The sequence below is a fragment of the Daktulosphaira vitifoliae genome, unplaced genomic scaffold, assembly GCF_025091365.1.
Source record: "Daktulosphaira vitifoliae isolate Bord-2020 unplaced genomic scaffold, ASM2509136v1 Scaffold_2, whole genome shotgun sequence".
Classification (NCBI taxonomy): Eukaryota; Metazoa; Arthropoda; class Insecta; order Hemiptera; family Phylloxeridae; genus Daktulosphaira; species Daktulosphaira vitifoliae.
Genome location: NW_026099573.1, coordinates 25,779,185 through 25,790,357, shown reverse-complemented (window position 1 = coordinate 25,790,357; position 11,173 = coordinate 25,779,185). Strand labels below are relative to the sequence as shown.

Below are 11,173 nucleotides of genomic sequence, written 5' to 3'. Positions count from 1 at the left end.
GCGCTAATAATTCGTATTTCCATTATTACGGTCTTGCTAATGTAAGTAGCCTTTGTAGTACAATCAGATTTTACTTTTGATACTTTTTGTGTACAGCAGAAATTAAAACAAAAACTTATAAATAAACAGGGAAAAAAACCTGATGGCTGGACAGTGTCCAGTGAACACTAATAAATATAAGTATCGATGTTTATTATGAGCATATCAACATTAAATTCTTATCTATCGTATAAAATACTCGTTCTTCCTGTTTATGAATATAATATATTTTAATCTACAATCATAATTTTTGTGACAGTTGTAATTCATTATAAAGATTACTATACGACTTAATGCCAATTCGCAATTTTGTTTAAGATATTTTGTATGGCTCTGTAAAAAATTATTATTATTTCAAAAAGATTTTCATCGCATGAGTTTAAACATTTTTAGCCATTTGGGTGCTGACACAGTTTAACAATTAAAAGTCTGAAATGTATACTACCCTTGATGACAATCATTTTCAAAATTTAATGTTTTTGTTTAATTTATTCAATTTTTATTGGGTTATGATTTTTTCAAGTTGTAAAAATCAGAGCATGAGACACGAATTTTTTGTCACGTTAAAGTCATGAATATATTTTCACAATACACTCATATGTCATGAAATTCTAAATTTCCTAATCTATTACAACAAAACATTTAAATTTTATCAAATTATGACAGTAAAAAAAAAAATAAATACTTTTTATATCGTCTTATTATAAAAAAAATAATACTTATTTATTTGTTGATCTGAAAACAACATTTTTTAATTATCATGAGTTATGTGTCTCCATGTCGTTCACATATATTATGAATATATTAAATTCCTAGCGCAGAACCTATTAATCGATTTAAGAATAAATTAATTAATCGGAATATTTTCAGATGTTTCCGTTTTTAGTTTATAGCTGACGTTTCGAGATCATTTCAGAGTGTAACTGCGATTTGGACCGACGGACCATAGTCCAGGACAATATACTATACTAAAAAAAAAAAAAATGTTTTGTAAACATTATTTTTATATATTTTACTTTATATCTATTCAAATATATTTGTAAATAAATTTAATACTATTTTAGTTAACTCTGGTTATTTCTAATTAATAAATACATTCATTAAACATTAATTCACTAAAAATTTTGTCTAAAATAGTATTTCTTAATAACCTTGCAAAAACTTTTCAAGGAAATCTAGTTAATTTCTCCTAGGTCAATGACACTAAAGTGTATTTATCTCCTAACAAGTTTTAATAAATCAATATTAATGTATGGATGTTCGAATAATAAATCTGATATAATTGACATCATTTTATTATATTAAACAACTCTTTGAATTTTATTACTTGATAGGTATTTTCTTCAGTTTATGAAACACTCGGCACCTGAACGGTCGTATTTAAAATAAATTTGGATATAATTATAATATCAACTAAGTTTAGAAATTTCAAACGCTTTCTGAATGTAAATGAAAATCATTAGTGTAAGGGATATTGAATGAATAACATGTATATAACATCACATGTTAATGAAATTAACATCTACTTTAAATTTAATTTCTCAAAAATCGGGTTAATTTTTTTCATGTAATGATAAAATATAATGTCTATTAGATATATTTAACAATTAATGAAATAGCTATTAATAATTTATTATTTTTTGAAAAGGCTAGCGGCGTTACTTAAATTAAATCTTTGTATTGATCTTGTTTGTGAATCTTTTAGCTTCAATACGAATCTGAGATGGTATTGGATTTGTAATAATGTGCTTTTTTTCTGTCTAAGAAAATTCTTAGCTCTCACTGGACCGATTTTAATGAAGACTATATCAAAAGAACCTAGTTTTAATTTGGTTGAAACTATTGTCACAGAAAATTGGAAAAAAACCCACTCAATTTTAGAAGTTGAGAGTATCTTAAAATAAGGCTCCTTAAAAAATGGTATTTTTCAAATTTGTTTTCTTCATTTTAAAATTGCTATAACTATTTATTTTTTTAAACAAAAACCCTATGTTTAGGAAGGGTTTGAGAGAGACCATCTACGCATATAAATATTTAGTTCAACTCGATTTTTAAAAATGTTACGGAATGTTCGACAATTTCTAATCTATACAAAATTAAAGCTTTTAAAATATATTACAATAATAATATAAAAAAATTATTTAACGATTGTTCTAATATGAAAAATCAGCTGTTAAAGTAAAAAATTCACAATGTTTTCATATAAATTACTTAATTTTAAATTAATCAAATTATTATACAGGCATTTAATACTTGAAATTTTAAGACATAAATATTATGAAATTTAACAGATTCGCATCGATGCGTTTTTTATGTAAGTGATCAGTGCCGTGCTAACTGTTATCGGTGTTCAAAGACAATCATATATTTGACGCCCCTATTTAATATATTTTTAAACAAGCTACATCTTATACAAAAACAATATACACATATTTTTTGGAGTCCTTTAAATGTTTGGCTCCTTAGAGCACTTTTACAAATTCAGCTATGATAAGTTTGTCATAAGTATAAAAATCTAAAAGTACAACTGTTGGCCACGGATCAATTCGATTTTAGGAGAGGCCTTAATCGTTTTTTTATTATTATTAACATCTGTGATGATATTGATAGTTAATATCAATAAAATAATTATGTATTATTAATTATCAATAGTACGTATATATTTCATATGACTTCCTCCTCTGTTCATATTTCCTAATAATGCAAAATTTTTGGTTTAAACAAAACTTTGAAATGAAAAACTTGCACTTAAATAATAAAAAACATGTTATATTTTATAAAAATAATATAAGAAATAAAATGTTGAGACTGTGGAATACAAATTCTATAAAGTTTGTACAAAATTACACTATATTATGCATATAAAAATGTACTATGTATGATAAACACTCAACATCAACTGTAGAGTAGGGGATTTTAATGATTATAATATGCTAATACTCCTTTGAAACTAGTCAGTGGAATTTACGTATAAATACTTATATTTTTTTCGTATATATTTCATAATAATCAACTTAAGAAAAACGTTCATTTTAGTTTAATATTCGCACTTTTAAATAAATAACTTGAAGTCCACTCGTTAATTAATTATGTTCAAAATACAGAATACTATCAAATATACTACTTATATTTTGTTAACGTTGTGTATCAGTAATGTCATTTCTATGAAACTTTGTAAGTACAATAAATAAATGTATACAATGATGTTTATAATACATTATTTTTGATTGAATCTATAGATTTGTAAAATTACAAATTAGTTTTTTTCAATGAAAAATTTTTTGTCTAGCAAATAATTTTCACTGATAAATTTATGATACCCATAAATTAGTGTGTTAAAATAACATGATAATATTATTTAAATTATACAATGTAAAAACTTCAATTATTTTATATATGTACAATATGAAAAAAAATGTCTATTATAATTCATGTTATATTCAATATTTTTTAAATAATTTTCAGCAAAAAATTATAAACGATGTAATTTAAAAAGTCCGTATATTAACGATTGTATTAATAGATCATTAAATCAAAGTTTTCCAGACATAGCAAAAGGTAATTATAAATTAATTATTCTTTAATAATTAAAGTAAGATTTATATCTGACAATTAGTTCAAAAAATTATTTAGGGTTATTTAAGAAGTATTTTATAAAAATACTAAATTACTTACAATATGGTCATGCATGACAAATCACACTAGTTTTGTGTAAAGATAGTATCCAAACTAATCCAACTGATACATTAGACATAACATATTAAATATTTATTCCTCAACACGTTCAATTAAAAATTTCAGAGTAAAGATTTTTAGAGGAGTTTTGTATAAAAAATAAACCAATAAAAAATTCGGCTCAAAATTGTCATGTGACAAACTAATTATAAATTTAGTTTCACAAATGTCGAGGAAAATAAAAGATCATAAATGGAAACCCAAAGTAATTTTGAAGATATTATTCATGTATAGTACTATATGTGATCGCAGAGATGGTGTCCGTTTGTTATTTTCAGTGGCGGTTTAGGTTGTTGTATACATACTGAGGCAATATTTATTCCTTCTAATAAGGGGATTTATATGCAGAAGCCAACTAAAAGATCTTTAATAACCTTGATGTATGTGATTTGTTTAACACAATGTTATCGAGTTATTTAATATTTTGATTTTTCAACCAATAAATTTTGATCATAACTAAAATTTAATAGACTTTATAAATTATTAAAAAAGAATGTTATACATACTTTAGGAAATTTGTTTCTCTTTGGTGTCATTAATCGAAAATCAGTTTTTCTAACTCTATCCGGATTTAAAATAATTTTAACCATTTATTTGACTTATTATTATTGTATTTACAAAATTTACGTTCTAGAAAAGGAAAAATAATTCCACTCATTCCATATTAATAATCTAATCATATTAATTATGTTTATCCGCTTGGATTTATATTAATTTTCAATAAAATTTGTGTGGATTAAGCTTAAATTGTACTCAGTATTATATCTTTAACACTTAATTTATCTCTTAATAAAGATATTTTCATTTAAGATCTGATTTACGCAGATTTCAAAGAACAGTTTATATCAGCATAACATAACATAACATAATATATTTGTATATTTCAAGGTGTGCCTAGTCTAGGTTTATTTCCTCTTGATCCACTCTTTATCCCAAGTATTGACATAAAACAAGGCGGTAATAGAATTGTAAGCGTAGATATGAAATTTAGAGATGTTAATATCACCAATCTCCTATCGACTGTACTTAGAGATGTCCAGTAAGTAATATACTAAATAAATTTTTTTTTCAACAATTCTCTAAATTATATTATTTTTACAGTGTGGATGTTAATAATAACAATGTTTCAATGAAATTTATGATGACAAAAACAATTGTAATGGAAAGTTATTATGATTTAATAGGAAAAGTTTTTGGATCGCCTATTTCTGGAAAAGGAACGTGCAGATTTGACTTTGGTTATAAATATATATTTTTTTATTTAAAAATTACAATGAAAAAAAAACCGAACGATTTTTTAGTACTATAAAAATTAATATTAATATAATAAAGTTTTAATTTTCAGAAAAAATTAAAAGCTCTGTAAAAATTCAATTTCAAAGAACTGTAAAAAATAATAGACATTATCTAGTCCCTCAAAATGTAAATTATGTTTTTACTACATCAAGAATATACATTAATTTTGACAATCTGTTTAATGGAGACAAGAATCTAGGTAAGATAAATAAAATAAGGGAACAAAACAATTTATAGTATTCGGTTGAATATTTTCAAATATTCAGTAAAAAAAAATTTATGAATACAAAATTTTGTATTACTCAAAGGTATTGGTGAAATATGTACTTGACATAGTTGGTTTGTTCTGTCAGTTAAAAATATATATATTTGATATTACCAAAATGTAAAATCAAGATTTAACTTGATATTTTTTTAAATCGTATTTATGAATTTATTATATATATAATATGCTTTTATTATTTAAAAAAAAAAATTCTAGTTAAGGGTAATTAAGTTTTAATAGCACTAAAACATTTCAAAATGGAGTACACTTTTTTGTTAAAATGACTTAAAATCAGCCTATAATATTTATTCAAAATATAATAAAAAGATTTATAAGGATGTAAATGGAATATTTTAATGATATAAAGGGGCTAATAGTTGTAGAGCACGAGTGAATTACTACATATTATTAATTGTTATATTTTATCGGTTCGAGATTCAAAAATAATAAGGTTATTAATATAAATTAAAGCATACAATTTTTTGTTGATGTGTTGAATTGTAAAAATGAATTACTGTTATATTAATGATTTTGACTATTCATTTAACCATATTATTTAAAAACGATTAATATACTTCTAGCCATTAAAATGTATTTAAAAGGATTAATAAAAATTTTTCACCTTCTATTGTTTTTATTAAAGCTCTTAAAAATAAATAACAGTTGGGTGTAAATTATTTGAACGACGAAATGAGATTTGCAAATATCACTGGACACCCAACAATCCAGTTACACGTTCACCAACTTTCATAACTTCTTGGGCTTGGAAAGATATTTGATCTTTGATAGCACATAGGACTTCGATTAAATTTTCTCGCGAAACAGCTTAACAAAAACCCATTATTGTTAAAAAAATATAATAATAATTATCTATAATATTATCGAAGATAGGTAGACGACTTACCTAAATTAGATGGTAACATTCATGCCTTAGTGGATAGGTACCAGGTTCGAATCTATTGTGCTAGGCTATTTATGTTTTCCCGTCCTCTTTGTCAAAAACAATGATTTTTATAGAGGACATTAAACATGAATCTTATATTATACAGAGTATTCAGTAAGTAAGGAAGCAGATAAATTATTACAAACAATGAGAACAATAGAAACCCGTGTCCTTACTTACTGAACACTTTATAAAAGAACAAGGAAATAAACGCTTTTTTGGAAAAACTACGTAGCGTTCTTTGATTTACAATTTTTTTTTTTTTAACGAAAGTATTTAGTCATGAGTCTACGGGGAAATTATTGACGAAGGCCGGAAAATTTTTGCCGCTCGCCCGCGAGCGTTTTAAAATTTCAACCGTTTTTGAGAAAAACGTTCGCTGATGGCAGCGTTTTACGACTTCAGGTTTGAAATTTTCACTAGTTCCGTCCAAAAAATTGTTTGAGATACTATAAAAAATTTAATTCAATCTGTTCATTTTTTACCATTCTACGAGCTTTTTTTTTTAAATCCACGCGTATGTTTTGAATGAGGTTATCGTCTTATAAATGTGCATATTTATATTTTGACTCTGACTTTGTAAAAAAAATGAGTTTATATTAAAAAAATGTTTATTTCATTTTTCTCTATCATTCATATTTAATACATGTTATATTTGTCATATATGAATTAATCGGCTAGATTATTAACTATATTTTTGTTTTGATATTATTTTAATTATTTTTATATATTACATAGTTTATTAAGTAACAGATATTTCCTGGGAATTTTTTTTAATTATGTTATAATAAACAATTTGTTGATATATTTAATTAAGTTTATTGTTATAAATATATATATATCATTTCTTTAAACTTTGGCTTTATAATTATCTTACTGGTCAAATGTACTTTTTTTGCTTTGAAACAAATTTTTTTTGTCTTATTTATCTCATTGATGATTTATAAGTCTATGAGTTTATTGCAAAAATTGAGATTCATCTATGACAACTATGATGACTAACGTCAAATCACAGTAATATTTTTATCCAAATTGACTTTTTTACATAGACCTAGAAATACTAATATTAATACAATTATTGTAACTAGAATATTATTAAATATTGTGAATATCAAGGATATTTTTAAGGAGGATATAGGCGATTAGACCTCTTGAACCAATGCTATCAATATTAGCTTCGATGTGAAGCTGAGAAGGTATTAGTTTTATTTTTGTGTCTGTTATCACTTTTTCTCAGCTCTCACCGAACCGATATCTTTCAATGAAACGTCAAAAGATCGCAAATCGTATCTAGTTGGAGACATTACCCTTAAAAATTGAAAAAATTCCCTCGTTCCCTCAAATGGGGGAAATATGCAAAAAAATTACAAATTTAAAAATCGCTAATTTTCGAAATTTTTTCAATTTTAGCTTCGATGCGAAGCTGAGAAGGTATTATTTTTACTAAGATGTGTTTTTTTTTTTTTTTGTCTGTTACCACTTTTTCTCAGCTCTCACCGAACGGATTTCTTTCAACGATACGTCAAAAGATCACAAATCGTATCTAGTCGAAGACATTACCCTTAAAAATTGAAAAAAATTCCCTCGTTCCCCGTAAATGGGGGAAACCTCCAAAAAAATTACAAATTTAAAAATCGCTAATTTTCGAAATTTTTTCAATTTTTTTTACTAAAAACTGCCGTAACTTTTTCAAAAATGAACATATCAATATAATTTTTTTTTATATAGATGCTTGATGTCTTTACCTATCATTTGGTATATTTTTTTTGTAAATCTGACACTTAACCTGCCCACAGGGGGGGATTTAAAATGACAACTTTTTCACAAAAAATTAACTTTTTCAACTTAACTTTTGAAAATGTTCCGGAAGGTCTGACACTTTTATATATATCTTAAATTAAAACTAATGTAGTATACTTTATAATGGTAAAAAAAAATTTCGGACTATATTTTATCTTCATGGTGAAAACAGACATTAAACTTAATAAAAAAAATACGATTTTTGTAAAAAAATTCTTTTTTATATTTTTAACTTTATAATGCTATAACTTATTGAAAAGTGTATTAATCAATATAATTTTTTTATGGGAAATTCTATTTTTTAATAATCCCTTTTTCATTCGACATACTTTATCCTAATCAGGATATTAATAAGGAACTAGCAGTTTATGAAGCTTTTGGAATAATCTACCAATATTTTAAATTAAACACTATCTAAAGATTTGCATCGAAGCGTTTTTTATGATAGTGATTTTAATCACTGTCAGATATCATTAAACTTGATCCAACTATGCCACATCACCACTGTGCCGCGACTCCCCTGTGCTGGTTTTTTTTTACTAAAAACTGCCATAACTTTTTCAAAAATGACCAAATCAATATAAATATTTTTTTTGTAAATCTGACACTTAACCTTCTCACGGGGGGGGGATTTAAAATGACAAACTTTTTCACAAAAAAATATAATTTATTAACTTAACTTTTGAAAGTGTTCTGGAAAATCTGACAATTTTATATATACCTTAAATTAAAGCTAATGTAATATAATTTATCATGAAAAAAAAAATTTCGGACTTTAGATAATCTTCACTGTGAAAACAGTAGTCAAATTTAATAAAAAAAAACGAAAATTCTCGATTTTATATTTTACATTTTTAACTTTAAAATGTTATACCTTGTTGAAAAATGTATGGATCAATACAATTTTTTTATGAGAAATAATATTTATATACATCTTTCATTCGACAAATTATTTTTTAAATCAAACTATTTCCTTATATACAGAGGGGGTTCAAATCTGTAAAATGCATATAGAAAGTAGAACTTTTTTAACTTAAATTTTGAAAATGTTCCGGAAACACTAACACTTTTATATATATCTTAAATTAAAACTTATGTAATATACTTTAATATTAAAAAAAAAATTTCGAACTTTATTTTATCTACATGATGAAAATAGCTAAAATATACTATTTTTGTGTTAAAATTCTTGATTTTGTATTTTATTTTATTATAAGGGGATTACACTGAATTTTATAAATATTATATCAATCTAGTTGACATAGTATAAAAAATTAAACGTATTTAAATTTTTTTGTTTCTTTGAAGTCGAGAAAAATAACTTTAAAATTTGAACTAGCTAAATTTCCATTTTTATTAAGTGACCAATGCGATGTACGGTTTCTGAGGCGGTAACATTTGGGTCTTTCACGNCAATGCGACGTACGGTTTCTGAGGCGGTAACATTTGGGTCTTTCACGCCTGTGGCACTGAATTAATAAAAAGAATTAATTCTTAATTCTTTTTGAGTTACAAAAAAATGTTTAACTCATTTGATTTTTATCTCAATTAGATTCAATAACTTCATTAAATATCATGGATCCCATTACTGTAGTCTCCTCTCGTGAGAAGAAATTCATATTAATATTATTTTACTATTTTTTTTTGTAGCTATAATTTATTTTCTCAGCGTTCACTTGACCTACTTTTTTGACAAATTTTTTTTTTTTAATTAAACACTATCTAAAGATTTACATTGAAACGTTTTTTATGATAGTGATTTTAATCACTGTCAGATATCATTATACTTGATTCAATTATGCCACCTCACTACTGTGCCGCGACCCCCTGTGCTAGGTTTTTTTTGTAATGTCCACGTGCATAGTTTTTAGTAGGATATTATTTTGGTATTGCACATGTCAATTTTTTTTTAATTTTATGTATATATAAAATGGTACTAATAACACGGTATTTAAAGATACCTTAGGAGTAAACCTAAATATTTTAGTCATATTATTGATTAATTTTTTTTATTATTTCTTGTATCTAATATAAATTATTGAATAGGAACTATAAAAAAATAAGTTTATTATTATTTTCATTAAAAACTTGTTTTATTTTCTTCTTCTATTTTTCTTTCGGAACAAATTTTTTATTATTTTAGTATGACTTACAACAAATTTTTTTCTTTGTGGTAGGACATTTTCCTACAGCTTTTACATTAAATGTTAATAATAATTTGTATTGATGTATTAGATTCTAATACAAATTTAAATGTATGGTATTTTATTTGAAATTCTATATTACATTATTCATTTCAATCTATTACCTCATCCTATTATTATAACTTCATAACACAATTTTATTAATATTGATAAAACCAATGATAGAGTCAAGATTAAAATATTGTGATGAACTTAGTAATAAAATGTAAACTTTATACTTTATACACTTCACTAATTACTATTTTTCAATTTTACTCATTTTATTAATTAAATGTCTACTATATTTGTATTAAACTGCTTCTGGATAATATTTTTCCAGCACAACACTTATCATGCCCAGCTTACCCGGGTACTCCTAGTGGAATCAGTGGCTTACCTGTAAAAGTAGCCCGAAGGGCCTAACGCATCACAAGTGCATAAGACCCGCAGGCCACCGGGCTGGGGTGGAGCCCCAACTCGGCTAAGCCTAATCATTAAATAAAGAAATAAAAATATTAGTTAACTATTTCAAGTATTTTTTTTCAGAAAATACTATGAATGTATTTTTAAATGAAAACTGGCGAGAACTATCATCAGATATCCAATCTGTAATGGAAGAGGCAATCAACTCAATTATATACGGTTATATAAGTAGATTTTTCGGTGAAGTACCTATGGATGAAATTTTTGTTAATCACTTATAAGATTGTAAATGTGAAATGTTTTGTTAAAATTTTTCATACTTATATCATTTATTATGTTGTAATTTTTTAATAAAATATTGAAAATAGATTAAAATTCAACTAAAAATAAAATGTTTTAATTGTAACGATCCAAAAATAAAAAACGCTTTTGTTTGATATTGGGGAAAAAACGGGAGATATTTTGTTATAGAATAGGGGGGGGGGGGGG

At 24.9% G+C, this 11,173-nt stretch overlaps 1 protein-coding gene across 1 annotated transcript; it reads left to right on the top strand.

Moving 5' to 3' along the window:
- The first annotated feature begins 3,035 nt into the window (after window positions 1-3,035).
- Window positions 3,036-11,076, top strand: LOC126897465 (protein takeout-like). Its single transcript, XM_050671091.1, has 6 exons — window positions 3,036-3,213; window positions 3,505-3,597; window positions 4,663-4,813; window positions 4,876-5,012; window positions 5,120-5,269; window positions 10,808-11,076. Exons 1-6 carry the CDS (start codon window positions 3,129-3,131, stop codon window positions 10,963-10,965), a joined length of 774 nt encoding a protein of 257 aa, XP_050527048.1. The 5' UTR covers window positions 3,036-3,128; the 3' UTR covers window positions 10,966-11,076.
- Window positions 11,077-11,173: the final 97 nt, after the last annotated feature.